The following is a 15,392-nucleotide window of genomic DNA, read 5'->3' as shown; positions in this document are numbered from 1 at the left end:
AGGGTCACTTGAGTCAGAACAAGAGTGTTCAAAGAAGATGGAACAGCAGGTACAAACACCTGAAGGTAAGCAAGAACACTGGTCATTCTAAGAACTGGAAGAAATTTAGTAAAGGCAACACAGACAGTGAGGAGGGGGGTGGTAAGGGATGAGGGTGGGAGGTGTACAGGGATCAAATCACAAAAGGCCTTGATTGATACATTAAGTAATCTGGCCTTCAGTCTAAGTGAAATGGGAAGCCATTGAGAGATTTTAAGCAGTGGAAAGACTTGATCAGAATTGGATTTTAGGAAGATGCCTCTGCTCAGTCTGCAGCAGGGAGATTACTCTGAGGAAGGGGAAAGGCTAAAGGCAACAAGACCACTTAGGGGACCATTATTGTAATGCAGGCGAGAACTAGGAAAGTGCCCTTATGACCTAGGATATGTGTATTGCTCTGAGTGATACTTAGGCTGTAAAAATCTGCAGGAACAAGTAGATATACGGTCTGAAGCTTCTGGAATGAGATCTGTGGAGAAATATCTATCTGTAACGCGTACATCATTAGGGGAGTGGCAGGATGATGAGAAACAGAAGTCATCTACTGATGAGGCAGGGCATTGGAACAGGTCAAAAGTTTGAGAAAAGGCTTCACTCAAGGAGTTAACTAAAGATGGTAATCACAACATTATAGTTATCAAAAAGGTAGAAACAACTTAAATGTCCATTAGGGAATTAAAAAAATTACAGTAAACATTTGCTTAACACATTTGTCGCTATAAAAATTATTAAAATGAAAAATACACTGTTCAATCCAAAAGAGTAAGTTATAAAATAATATTGGCATATCATAAATTCAAAGTCATGTCAGTATATGGAGAGATGAAGGACTGAAAGGATCTTTACTGAGGTCTTCACAGTGATTGTTTCTGACTACATACATAATCATTGGTACTTTGATATTTTAATTTTGTTTCTCTGTATTTTAAAAAATTCTATAGTAAATGTGTAGATTATACCTTCACCTTTCCCAAAAAGTGGTAATAGTCTTCATTTTTTAAAATGGGTTTCCATATACTTCTAATTAATGCTCAGTGTTATTTCCAGCAATAATCCTAGATATAAAATTCTAAATACTTTTAGACACTGAGAAACAGACTTTTCAAAAAAGGCTGAATATTTTCTAACTGAATTATAAGTGCAAGCACCCAATGCACTTCCCAATGATATATGTTCATGTCAAGTTCATACAGTATTCATCACCCTAAAACAGCAGGGGGAGGTCAACTCCTAACTTCTGTAGTATCAGATTTCATTAATCAAAAACTTACTGAAGTAATCTCTGTGGAACTCAAAGACAGGAGTAAGACAGGGCTCTCCCCTCAAGGAACTTTTAATTTAATAGCGAAAGAGATCCAAGTATCAAATGCTAATGCAATATGAAAACTGATTAGTGTGGAGATGGAGATGTGAACAGACCACTGCCAAGAGTAAACAAGAGTGGTTGATTTTTGCCAGGCAAATGGGAAAGCTTCACAGAGGAGATGCCGTCTGAGCAGTGGCTTGGAAAGAGAAGTGTTTGTCAGGCAATCAGAGTAAAAGTATGTACAAGACCTGAATGTTAGTGAGTTCAAGACAGGGTCAGGGAATTTCAAACAGACTAATTAGAAGAGAGGGTCTATAGCAAGATAAGGAGGGAATGGGAAGAAAGAGGTGGGTAAAGGGGAAAAGACTGCAAAAAGCTTTGACTCCTAGTCTAAACAGTAAGACTTGACTCTGTGAGCAATGGAAGGCCACCCATGCCTCTGAATGGGGAGTGACATTATCAGACTTGTGTGTAAAGAAGGATAATGGGAGACTCCCTGAAACATAAAGAGAAAAGGGAGAGAGAAGAAAATGGGAGATTAGTTAAAAAATATGGCAGTGCTTTGTGAGAGAGGGACTGAGGGCCTGTCCTAGCAGCTGTAGGAATGGAAACAAAACAAAATCAAGAGCTATTTTGAAGTCAGAACTGAATGGACTTAGTGAATAATTTAATTTGGTGGATGGTAGGTAGACAACAGAAGAAATCAAACAGTAGGATAGTTGACTTCAAAATGAAAAAAGGTTTTTGTGATTTTGCCTATTTATTCCTTTGGCTCTTTTACTTTTAAAACATTGGTTAATTAAATTTAAACAAAACAAAACAAAACTTGTTGCCATCAATTAAATAGTGGTTGTAATTCTAAACAAGATAACCAACAAAGGAGGTGAAGAGGCAAGTTTGAAGGGTGAAGAATTGGTTTTGGAAATGTGGAGTCTGAGATGTCTAAGTGAAAACTTCATTGTGGTACTGAGGAAAATGGTCTGGGCTAACTAAATAAAAGACAGCAGAATATAAATAATGCTCAAGACAAGAGATGGGGTGAGAGCATAAGGGTAAGGACAGTAGGGAACTAATATTTATTGAATACTTAAACCCTGCTTCAGACATTTTACATACTTTATCTCATTTGATTCTCACAACTCATAAAATTGCCATCTTGGCTGAAAGTTTAAGTATGATGGAAACTGAAAAACCTTTAGATTTGACCACTAGGAGGTTACTTTCAGTGGACTGCTGGAAGCAAAATGGCATAAGCCATACTGGAGTGGGCTGAGGTCTAAGGGGGAATTAGGAAGACAGAAGTGGTTAAACAATACTAAGGAATACGAGAGAAGGAGAACACAGTAACTAGAAGAGGAGGCAAAGGAAAAAGAAAGGTTAGGAGAGTAAAGTGTAAAGGAAAGAAAAGACTCAATGAACAGGAAGAAGCTGGAAAGTCAAGCGAGAGAAAGGTGAAGTGATTTTTGATTGTTTTTGAGGAAGGCTGAGAGGATGATATAAGCAACATAAAAGAGGCTGGCCAGGAAGAAGATATTGGGTATCATCTGTAACACAGGGGAGAATGGTGTCAAAATAGGTAATTTGAGGGAATGAAAGGAGAAGGCTAGGTATTTCTGAGCTAATATCCTTTATTATTTTTTTGGGGGGTGGGTCAAAGAAGAAGGTCATTTGCTTCAAGTAAGAGTAGCAGACGTGGTGTGTGATATTAATAAAAGAAAGCAGATGCCTTATTTGTTCTCAGTCTTCAGGAAATTCTATGATTTAATATTAAATTTAAATGTATGGCAATCCAACTATCCCTTGCACTTATAACCAAGACATAGAAGCAGGCTTAACTATTTCTCTCTTTTTAGATGACAGCGGGGTTATTAAAACATAGCAAAATCTGTTTTAATCTAAGAATAAAACATAAAATTTAAGCAGCATATGCCAGAATTTGTTATTCATTCAAGAACATTGAAGGGAAATTTTCTGGGGCATATAATACTATCTACTTCAAGTGATATTAAGAATATAGAAAGTAATAGGTATCTGTAACATAATGTAGTATAAACAAAATCGTCAACAATGGGGGAACAGCGAACATGATGCAGTAATAGCTCTTACGTGGTAGAAATAACAAGTGAAGAAGTTCTTTATAGCAAAAATGTATTGGTTGATGATACTCAATATATAGATCAGAAAAATCTAAAACACACACACGCACAATTCTTTAGTAACCTGGACAAAAGATCTCCAACCTAATTTCTCAACCAAAATAAAAGGATGCAAGGTCAACACAAAATGAATATACCAAATTCATTCTTCGGCGCCATTACAGCTGTGAGCCAACAAATCATTATGTGGCCTTATCTTAAAAAGACAGGAGAAAGAAGTGACTTACCCAGGCATAAGGAAAACTAACCTACAAAATAAAGCCATCAATAAAATGTTACAGGATTTAACCACCCATATATTTATTACATGATCCCCATGTGTTTCTGAATGCAATTATCATAAGTGGGTGAGTATTAACGCACATTATTTTATGGTTACAAGTTCACTGGGATCAATTAATCTAACGTGCTGGTCAACAATATTACTTGATATGTTAATGACCTGGGCTTACTGTTTGATGATACTAGAAGAAAAGGCCCATGTGACATGAAAATTACTTCATGGAATAGCTTTAAATAAATGCTGCTTATGAGTGGAAATTACCTTAATTTGTCAGCAAAGAACGCTAGTGACAACGTACCTCCTGTCGGGCTGGTGCTGCACATGGCCAATCTCCTCCGGGCAGTCCTGTAACATGGGCTGGAGTTCTTCCTGTGGGGAGGGGGTCAGAGTGGCGGTGGACTGATGGCTATAGGACACGGCCGCTGGAGAAGAAGCTGCTCCCCTCACCGGGGGTGTGGGGCCTCGTTCATCTTCCTCCTCTTCTAGTTCATCTTGTTGCAAATACATCCTTGCTGGTGGCACGGGGCACGGCATTTCTTGGTCATAACTAAAACAAATGATAAGAACGTGTGGACTTAATTCAGGCTTATCAGATAAACTATTTGTATAGTAAATGGAAGTTCAGCTTTGAACCGTTCAAAGCTGAATGCTGTTGTGGACCATGTTAAGGAGGTATTGTTAAAAAAAAAAAAAGTTCAGTGTTACAAAGGATTGTGAGATTATTACTAACATCGGTATATCATAGACTCTGAGAAGTCATGCAATAAAGAAATCCATTTAACATACTTTATATAACTTAGTACTTCCCAAATGCAGCAGTAAGGGTTAAGTGCTTGACAACTAACCAAAACGTTGGAAGTTCAAACCTACCCAGATCACCTCAGAAGACAGGCCTGGTGATCTGCTTTTGAAAGTTCACAGACTTGAAAACCTCTATGAAGCACAGCTCTACTCTGCACACATGGGGTTGCCATGAGTCAGAATGGACTCAACAACAATTTCCCAAATGCATTATATATTTTATCGTTCCAACATGTTTTCAAAAGGAAAACTCAAGGCAGGCTGGTATTACAGATGACTCAGGGGTGAAATTTTAGACTCTGAAAAATCACTTTTGAAAATCCTTTAAGAGGAGGATACACTGGAAATCAACTTAATTAGCCTAATACACCCTATTTTCCTCTGAAATTATGACAGATCACTATTTATTTAGTTGATCACAGAATTAAGTAGGTCACTAGCATTTAGGATGGTAAATGAAAAATGCATACCTTTAAACAATAAGACTGCCCTCTGCGCTTCTGCTAGCATTGTGTGGGAACCAAGATGGATTTGGGAAACGTTCATGCCTTTCTCTTTTCTTTTACCCCAGGGCATATGCTTTTTAACTAGAAGGGCAGTGATGTACTGCGGTATATAAATTGTATTCCCATTACCACTCTTGTTTGTTCTCTACCACCTAACTTGGTTTACCTGAACTCAAGAGAGTTGACGTTCAAATAACGTGATTTCTTTCCATTTTCCTTTACTTTCCTAATGCCATTATGTCCTTTACTTACCTAATTCCATTATGTCTCTCTTTGCCTCTCTTTCCTATGTTTCCTTTATCAGCAAATAGCATAGCAATTTGTCCACTCATCCAAACTAGAAATCTTATAGTCATCTTTGACTCATTACTCTCTCTCCTAAAAAGTCTCTAGAATTCATTCCCTCCTCTTCATCTGTTATATGTACTACTGTAATAACTTTTTAATTGATGTGTTTGCCTCTAGTCACTCTTTCCTTCTCCATTTCACTTTGCTTCCAAAATTACTACCGTATACATCACTCTCATGTCATTAATTTGCTCCATAGTAACAAATGGCTCTTTAATTGTCTAGAGGATAAAATACAAACTAAACAAGACATTGAGGTATCTCCATAACCTGGCTTCCACTTACCTTCCCAGCTGTCTCTCACTCCCCTACAATGTATTTCATGTTAGTTCCCCTGGAGTTCACATCTGTGTGGTCCCAATGTCCACAAAACACCCCCTCTACTACCCTCTACTGATTGAGAACCTTTCATTTGTCAAGGTCAAGGTTGAAAGTCAGCAAATCAGGAAACCTGTCCATTCTTCTCAGTTACAATTAGTCCTTCCCTTCGGGGTATAGTCATAAGCACTGTAGCTTTTTTTTTGTTTTTTAAATCTACATCCACTTATTCCATTTTAGTCTCTTTTTGTGGACTAAAAGAGCAAGAAATGTTGTGTTATAGTCTAGAGGATGAAATTTTTAAAATAAACATTTTTGTAGAAGAATATTTTTTTCAAAAAATTTGTAAGTAGAAATAAATTTTATAAAAAGATGACTGGAATATATGAGCACAAAAGCTTGGCTTTACAACACACTTAGAACCATAAGTATGCCTTTTTTTCTATAATAGTCAGTGAAAAGGCTGTATTTTCTGGTAGGTTTTGTGTTTGCTTTTTTGTTAATTCTCTATGTCAAGTAAATTCTCCTAAATTAATCCTACTAGTGAAGCAGCTGTTATATTTTGCTTTGGAGTTATCATGACCAGTTCTACAAGTTTTGGAGTAGGGAGAAGTATACCAACCTTTTAATTGTCATCATGTGAATTATTTTAAAGCTGTATGAAAAATAATTCAGTAAAATTTAAATTCCTACAAACAGTTTTCAGGATAATGTGATTAAATCTAAGAATGGTTTTAAGGCTATTGTAGTTATGGCATAAATCCACACAAGAAGAGATGTGCCACAGAAGTTCTGATATTTGAAAACCACAAAATCTCTCTCTCTCTCTCTCTCTCACACACACACACACACACACACACACACACACACACACGGAGTTTCTGGGTGGTGCAAACAGTTAATGCACTTGGCTGCTAACCGAAAGACTGGAGGTTCAAGTTCACCCACAGGTGCCTCTGAATAAAAGCCTGGTGATCTACTTCCAAAAAATCAGCCATTGAAAACCTGTGGAACACTGTTATACTCTGACACATATGGGGTTGCCTTGAATCAGAGTTGACACGCGGCAACTGTACGTATATATATATTTAAATGGAACCACAGTCCCTTTCTGATACCTAGTTCTAAAAGAATCTTCCAAGGCACAGATTTATTTTCTTTTTTTGGCAACACCTAGGAGGGTTTACAGAGTCCTTGGGTGGTGGAAACAGTTAAGCGGTCGACTATTAGCCAATAAAGTTGGTGGTTCAAACCCATCCAGAAGTACCTTGGAAGACAGGCTTCCAAAATGTCACAGCCTTGAAAACCCTATGGAGTAGTTCTACTCTGCACACATGGGGTCACCATGAATCAGAATTGACTCAATGGTAACCAACCATAACAGGAGAATTTTACAGTTTTGCTAACCTATCAACACTCTTTTACATTTAGAGAGAACTATGCACAGAGCTTAGAAAACAGTTTCTCTTTGGTGACCTCGTTTAACAATTGCTTAATATGGGTTTAAGGAATCATATATTGTTACTTACATCCATTCTGAAATGTCTCTTACCTTTCATCCACAGAAATACTGTACTCTTCACTATTGCTGTGTGGAGGAGGATGCACGGGGGGAGGAGGAAGCAGGTCTGCCCAGTTCATGCCACCCTGTTTTGGTACTTTGGGTGTCCGTGCCCCTTTCTTGTGCCCTTGACTCCCTTGAAAAGAAATAAAATGCAAGTCTTCTATTTCTGGCCTTCAAGATTGTTCAGTTAGCCACAGGTTAATTATTTTCTGTAAATATAATCTCATCATCCATATATGTATATATAAACAAATAATTTTCTTCATTCATTTTAAACAGACCTTTGTACAATACAAGAAAATGTAAAGTATTCCCAAGTTTAACTGCTAATAAATAGTAAAAAAAGGCAACAAAACCATAAATGAATTTTACAAGTCATATCATTAATAGTGATCTTCATACAGCAATTAAGTGCATTATGGATTATCATCTAAAACAAACGAACTGTAGACATATTTTCTGGAGTGCCTTTCTATTATTTAATTGCTGGAACCTAAAATACAATATGATACAGATATGATCTATTAGAGTTCCACTGTTGCATTAAATTACTGAACATATATAATTTGTACTTGTCCATTGAAATGTTTTAGGCACAATGAAATTACCAGTTTTCATAAGAAGGGCAGGTGCAGATGAAACTAATTGCTGGAAGAACTAATGCGACTACTGACAAAAGAAGCAGAAAAAAAGGATTTTTAAGAAGAACAGAAGTGTTTGCAGCTACTGTCTCTATAAATGTGCTTCTACTATGGCTTGTTGTAGAATGATGTTACTTGAGCGTTCTTCGCAGTCTGTAACAGAACAATTATCCAAGTGCTCTAGTTTTCTGATTATAGATTTGGCACATTCTTTAAACATAGGTAGCTGCACATTTTATGGTATTTGTTTTAAAATAACTTTGGGTCAAAAGATATATTGGAATAAAACATCTTCATCCCCCTCAAAATACCATACATGTATTTTCGATTCATGAGTCTATAATGAGCCTATAATTGTTTTTCTCATATAATCCCTTAATATCAGTGAATTATCTTGGTCTTTTTATGTATTTATTTTTCCCTATCTGAAACAGCTCCACATTATATGATGCATGAAAACAGGTCTTAGCATATTCAATGAGCCTTATTTTTTTAGGTCATTTGGGAGAATTTTCAGTCAAAGGGCAGTGTTTGTTAAGCCAGATATATTGGTATATTACTGCACCAAGTATGGGCTGAAGGGCAGCCTGTTATTAATAAATTATGACTGCCAGCCCTATGCTTGTGTCTTTCCATTCTTTCTTCCTCTCTTCCTCAGCTGCTCTGTTTCAGGGTGACTGTGCACATAACATGGAGTTGACAATACCCAGCACCTTCCTCTTGCTCTCCTGGCTCATGTTGACTGTACAACTCCATCAGTCCTGAGAGGCCTAACATCACAAATCTCTCCTAGACTTCATTACTTGCTTCATTCTCTCCCCAAATTACCACCAGATTTCACATCTTTGGCGCCCTGGTGGCACAGTGGTTAAGCGTTTGGCTGCTAACCAAAAAGTCAGCAGTTTGAATCCACCAGTCTCTCCGCTCTACTTTGCCCTGTAGGATTGCTATGAGTCAGAATCGACTCAACTGTAGTGGGTTTGGATTTTGGTTCATGTCTTTATATATATTTTATCAGATATTCACAGAGTAGCAAATGATAAATAGCAGAACATAAGAATCCAGGTATCTAAGCTGAAGGATAGAGAAAGTCAATTGAATATTAATAACATAGAAACATGTTTATTTTTCATTAGGATATGATTTTCTTTACAACTAACTAGGAATTCAAAGATCAAATGACGTGAGATAGCAAATACTGAAATATTTTATATGATTTTCCCAAGAGTAGATCCTTGAAAAATTTCTAATTCAGGTGTTGCTTACTTTAAGAAAGAAAAAAAGTCAGTAAGATTTTAATTGTAAAAATACATCAAGAACACGTATTAGAATCAGAGCGGATCTAAAAAGGTGAAGGGCCATGTCTAATCTTTACATTAAAGTAGAAACAGTTTTAATAAGGGATAGAACACAGGCTAGAAAATGCTAAACCATCAAGCTTGAGTTAAGAGAAAATGGTAAAATGCAAATGACATATTCATCACAGAAGATGCACAGAAACAATTTTCGGAAAGCACCTAGCAACAACTTTCATCCAGTTGCTGGGAGGTGTCATGTGCTACCCTCTCCTGGAGAAACATACCAGAGTAGAGATCAATCGGTTTTGTTCTCATTGTGGTGTGACTTGCCACATGTTTAGTTCTAATAATGAACCGCCCTTAATTAGAAAAACAGGACTTAAGCACCAGCAAATTCCCATCTGCAGCCTCTATCAGCAAAACAGCTGGCACACAGCTGCAACAGCATGAAGACCACAGGGAGGAGGCCTCAATGTTGCTTTTGAGGCACTCACAGACTGCAGTTGGGAGGTTGCTTTATGAGGTTTTAGAGCAGGAACTGAGGGATAGAACAGAGGAATTATAGACAGAGACAGGTTCCTATCATACCTAGATCTTATGTTACTTCTCTTAGGCCTTTGACTCAGCTCAAATTGTATGTCCTTTTATAGCCTAGTTTCAAATGGAAACATATTTAGCAGATTAACTATATGTGGAACATTTTTAGTTAGATTTTGGCGAAGGGAAAGAAAAGCTTTAGACTGCCTTTGAAGATTAGTTCATGCTTCTGGCTTCACTAAAGCTCACTAACAAGGTGGAAAATAGGGTACTCAGTCCGTGTTACCAAATAGAACATAAAATAGGGTTCTGTCAGTAAGTAGACAGTTCCTCAAATGTACAGACATGGTCCCTTATCACTCAAGCAAAGACCCATGCCTGGCAGACCCAAATTACATAAAGTGATTAGACATCTCACGTACGTACGTCAGTCCGTTAGTACTCAATTTGGAATCTTGGAATATACTACCATTTTAAAGTAGAGACTGACTTTCTCTTCGGTTCTTGTCACTTACCAGAGGTACTACTGCCTCGGTCTGAACTGTTGTAAGATCCTCCTGTATTCTGGTCATATGACTGGTTGTACGGGATAGTTGGAGGAATGGTGTCATTTGCTCGGTAATCTAGACATTTCAGATAGAAAACAATTTAAATCATTATTTTCACTTGGTGAGTTATTTCACATTTTTGCTTTGTTTATATTTCTAAGTAACTGAAGACACTAATTGGATCATTTTTTTTTTTCCTCTTTCATTTTTATATTCAAATTGTCAGGATATGAAAACGCTCATACTTCACATGGATATAAATAATATACTTAGGTAATAATAGAATAGATATAAACACTGAGTTTAACCTTAATCACTTTTGTCTTTTCCTCCTAAGGAAAAACAGTATAAAGTCCAAGACTCTCCTTTTCTTTCAGACATGCTTTAACTAAAAATGCCAATTGAAAAGGCTTATTCACAGGACTTTCATTCTGCTTGAAAAACTTACGAGGGACTATTTTCCTCTTTAAAATGTTTTTAAATTAGTTAAGGCAGAAATCAGATTTACTTGACTTCTTAACATTAAAAACATAGTCATTAACATAATAATTTTAAGAATAAGAAACCAGGAAATATCATAATATGCCTGCATATTGTAAATAATAAAGTGAAACCAGTCAGTAAGATTGTATCTTACAAAAAATATGTCCATGAAAAGAAAAACAAAGTATCTCAAGGTGCCTCGGAAATGCTTCTGATTACATAGGCTAAGGTGAAAAGCCAAAGGGTAAACCTGACTCTGGAATGTACTGAGTAATAATCTGTCAGTCTAGCTGCGTTCCAGGGTCTTTATTATAGTCTGACATGCCAAGTCTGCTTACCAGCAGTATAAACAATAAATCAGAGTTCTGAAATATTTGTACAAAGGACTGTCAGAGCTTTCCAGAGTCCACAATAAAGCCATACACTATAGAAGAATAATGTAACAATGGTTTGGATCCACACGGTAAACTCCATAATTGCAAAAACTGTCTTACTCCTCTGTCAGTCTTCGTCGAACTTATACAGAAGTCTTCACAAATATTTATTGAATGGACTTTATAAAAATCAAGTTTTTTTTTTTTAACTTGGAAAAGGCTAACATGACATTATTACTACATTAAAACACAGAACATTAAATCAAATGAAATGTTTCACTTATCTTTTTGTTATCTTCAAATGTAAGAACTTAGTAAGCTTTTTTAAAAATTCATAGTCCCCCCTCAAGTATAAAGAAAATAATCTACATATCTAATTATCTACAATAAAATATGTTTTACCTGGATACTTGCATAAAATTGCTCCAATCTATTCAAATTAGAGCAATACTTTTTCCTACAGGTATAACTTTGCAAGCCATGTTATTAAAGCAGTAGTCTGAGGACTAAAATATATCAAATACCTAACTCTTCCAACTTACATACATTACATTAGAGAAACATTCCCCTCAGGCCATAAAATACTATTCTGCCGCTTCAAGTTAACACTAAACTCAATTTATTTTAGGTTCTATACTGACAGACTTCAATCAGGTCAACCAAAGAAATTTCTGTTCTAAAATTACACATTGTAGCAGTCTTAGTAACCACATGAGGTAGGAAATGGAACCACTTCTCCAGTTCAGATTTAATTTTTTCCCCCTCAGTTTCATATAAAAATGCCATTCATTTATGTGACCAGGTAGAAGCAATTATCTTCCATCTCGAGTGGAAAGAATGGGAGAGTCTATTTATTTAAAATGTGAGGCATTGTGATGGTTGTATGTCTGCCTTATGAATAAAAGATTGTCCTAACCAATCCCTTACCTACTATTAAATTTAAATTAATCTCGAAACCATTTGAAAATACTTATGTATTATTATAAAATCAATTTTCAAAGGTTATTGTGGTGCTAATTAACTCTTTGACACTGGAAATTCTGAAACCAAAGGGGTAGGGGGAACCCTAGTAACAAAAGCAAGATTTCAATCCTAGGCCCAGACAAGTTTCCACATCTAGTGCTGAAGGGCTGGGAGTTCCAATACAGAAAAGGAGGTAATGAAAGCAAGATTCTTTACCTTTATTCAATTTGTTTTGCTCCATGATGTTGTACTGAATTGGTGCCACTTCTTGTTTCTGCTGTCCCGATGGTTTCCAGTGCTTCTCACTTGAATCCCCACTGCCATTGTTCATGTTATTGCTGAGGTTTGACTGGATGAGCTGGGTGGTGGCGTAAGGAGTGGGCTGCCCTGATGGATTGACAAAACGCCCGTCCTTCAGATTTGGGCTATTGAAGGTTTTCATCTCATTGATTTTGTTACTAAGGTCCACATCACCATAAACACTTGACTCAGGGAGCATCAGATTTGTTTGTTTGTTATCCAGTTGGTTGTTATAATTTGCTATACAATCAGCTATGTGCAATGGAGAGGAAAAGGAAAAAGTCATTCTGCATGGCTATTCATTGTTAGTTTCTTTCTAAGAAGCTTTGTGAGTCACAGTCAACTTGTTATGTAAAGTACAAATGAGCTTAAATAAGATCAATAAAAGGGGCCGGATAGTCATGTGTACTTTCAAAGAAAACAATTAAAAAGTGAGGGATTAAAAGAGAACACACAGAATATATAGAGACTAACTTATTTTGAACTTCTGACAGTACTATGCAGTAAATGATTCATCTACTTTAAAGTCATTTTCTTTTTAACAAATCCATTAATATGAATTCCACTAAGATAATATCTATATGAATATCTTTATTTGTCAAATTTAACAATTTTCTAATCTTGGAGTATTGGACTAATTGAAGCTACTAATAAGCTGCTGAAGCAACAGAACAAAGCATGTAAGTTAAGAATCCAAGGAAAGGGAAAAACAAAGGCAAAAAACAAACAAAAAAAACTTTACCTGGCTGATAGGATAACGTGAGAGTTCAGTATTTTACAAAGCATCTCTACTCTAAAGAAGTGAGGAACAGAGGTAAAGTGAGAGTAACTAGTGCTCGGGAGAATTGTATTCGTTCTTCTCTTGGTCATGTAGGATTAATCGTTATCAGAGAAAGATGTTATATAATCATTTTTTCACGGTTTCATAACGACACTCCAAGAAGTGTAAAATGACAATAATGACAACAAAATGAATTATAGTAACCAGGATAATTTGATCAAATACAGCCTGAAATAATAATATGTCTAATATCTCAGTCTCCCTATAGTTCCCCTTCATTGAACTTTTGGGGAGTTAAATCACTGATGTGTATGGAAATAAAATCTACAGTTGACAATATAAAATAACAGATTGAAGGACTAAAGTCATATCTTTAAATTGAAGTATATTTTAAAGAAAAAAGGAGTCATGATGGTAAAAATACTATCATTCTATTCACATAATTCAGAAGGGGGATCAATATTAACAGGTTGCCTTGCAAACTGGTTTCCAACTGTATATTTTAAAATATGATAACTTAACATGCTTCCCACTAAAGATGTAAATATGAATATAATCCTAAGAAAAATTTGCATCTTCTGATAAATGCTTCTTCTCATTAGTCTCATAAATCTTATCGTACTGAATTCACCTACTCTGGGCAGGGAGATTTGATTCATCTTGCCTTTAGTAACCGTTATTTCTTATTTCTAGGCATTAAGTTTTGTTTAATAGTGGTTAACAAATATTATTAAAGGTAATATGACTTAGGCAATCTCATTTTGCTTTTCCAATCTCTCTATGTCAATTCTGTCCTATACGTATGCCTTTCTAAGACGATGGACGTATTCTATTCTGTATTGCTCAGTACAGTAGCCACTAGCCATCTGTGACTACTGAGCACTTGAAATATGCCTAGTGTAACTGAGAAACTGAGTTTCAAATTTAATTTTGTTAATTTAAATTTAAATGGCTCCATGTGATGTCTACCATATTAGACAATGCAGCTCTATATATTAATTTAAATGGTTATCACCATTTTTTTCCTCTTCTATACTTCTCAAAATCCTCCTTTTAATTATAGTAACTTGTGTATCTATCTGTCTGGACAACTAGATTATGGACCTCTGGCAGACGTGGACTTGTTCATATCCAGAATGGAGACTTGCGACTTGTTTGAAGGCTAGACATAGATTGCTCTATGGTTTGGTCTTTATAGTGTATAACATCTTTATTTAAATGCTATTCCTCTTTCCCTTCTCCTTAATTCCTGTGTTATTTTACTTCTTGGAGTCATATCTTTGAATTCTTTACATGTTATTTTCTAATATTTCCTATGTTATGAATGTTCATTTTTTAAATTTTTGCTTTTTTCCCCAAGAAATTATTTGTAATTTTTATTCTGTTTATGCCTTTAAATACTGCATAAAACAAACAAACAAAAAATACTGCATATCCACCCATTTTTACTATCATGTTTTAGCATAAAATGTTAGCAAAGTTATTTACTCAAACATATTTATGAAACAAAAACACAATACAAAATAATTATATACATACATACCTACAAAAAGATACGTATATCTTGTGTCCTTAGGCTTGACTTCTATGCTATAAAATCTGATTTTGAATTTGTTAATTTTTATTGAAGAATTTTCTTATTACTATTATACAATTATTATTACTGTTACTGTTATTAAGGAATTTGGTTTACTCTAAATATGGATTTATTGACCTTTTGATATGTTCTATTCCCCAAATCTTGGAACAAATAAAAATAATTATAAAATTATAAATAATTAGAAGTATGATAATTAAAAATTGTAATTACATACATTCATATAAACATAAATACTCCTACCTAATTTCATTTTCTCCTATTTGTTATCTATCCTAAAATTTCTGTTCTTCATTCACTATCCCATCACATACTTGTTGTTGTATGCCATCGAGTCAATTCCAACTCATAGTGACCCTATAGGACACAGTACAACTGCCCTATAGGGTTTCCAAGAGGCACCTACTGGATCTGAACCGCCAACCTTTTGTTAGCAGCCTGAGCTCTTACCCACTTCACCACCAGGGCTCCCCTCACGTACTGGGAAACTTATTTTTTGGTAGAGGGTGAAGCGTGGGGGTTTTTAGTAATCAGGGAAATACCTGTGTC

At 35.7% G+C, this 15,392-nt stretch overlaps 1 protein-coding gene across 4 annotated transcripts in view; it reads right to left on the bottom strand.

The window, feature by feature from the left end:
* The window catches only part of ROBO1 (roundabout guidance receptor 1), a 1,063,338-nt gene that overhangs the window by 29,644 nt on the left and 1,018,302 nt on the right, over window positions 1–15,392 (bottom strand). For 3 of the 4 annotated variants that reach the window (XM_004371339.1, XM_004371340.1, XM_012554131.2), the window contains 4 exons: window positions 12,382–12,717; window positions 10,313–10,420; window positions 7,310–7,454; window positions 4,083–4,331 (listed from right to left, as the gene is read on the bottom strand). In XM_004371339.1, the coding sequence (XP_004371396.1) occupies window positions 4,083–4,331; window positions 7,310–7,454; window positions 10,313–10,420; window positions 12,382–12,717 (838 nt within the window). The remainder of the gene's footprint in view (window positions 1–4,082; window positions 4,332–7,309; window positions 7,455–10,312; window positions 10,421–12,381; window positions 12,718–15,392) is intronic. The other variant, XM_004371341.1, reaches the window with a different exon arrangement.

Source organism: Trichechus manatus, unplaced genomic scaffold, assembly GCF_000243295.1.
Source record: "Trichechus manatus latirostris isolate Lorelei unplaced genomic scaffold, TriManLat1.0 scaffold00012, whole genome shotgun sequence".
NCBI classification, from domain to species: Eukaryota; Metazoa; Chordata; class Mammalia; order Sirenia; family Trichechidae; genus Trichechus; species Trichechus manatus.
This window is presented reverse-complemented; position numbering and strand designations above follow the sequence as displayed.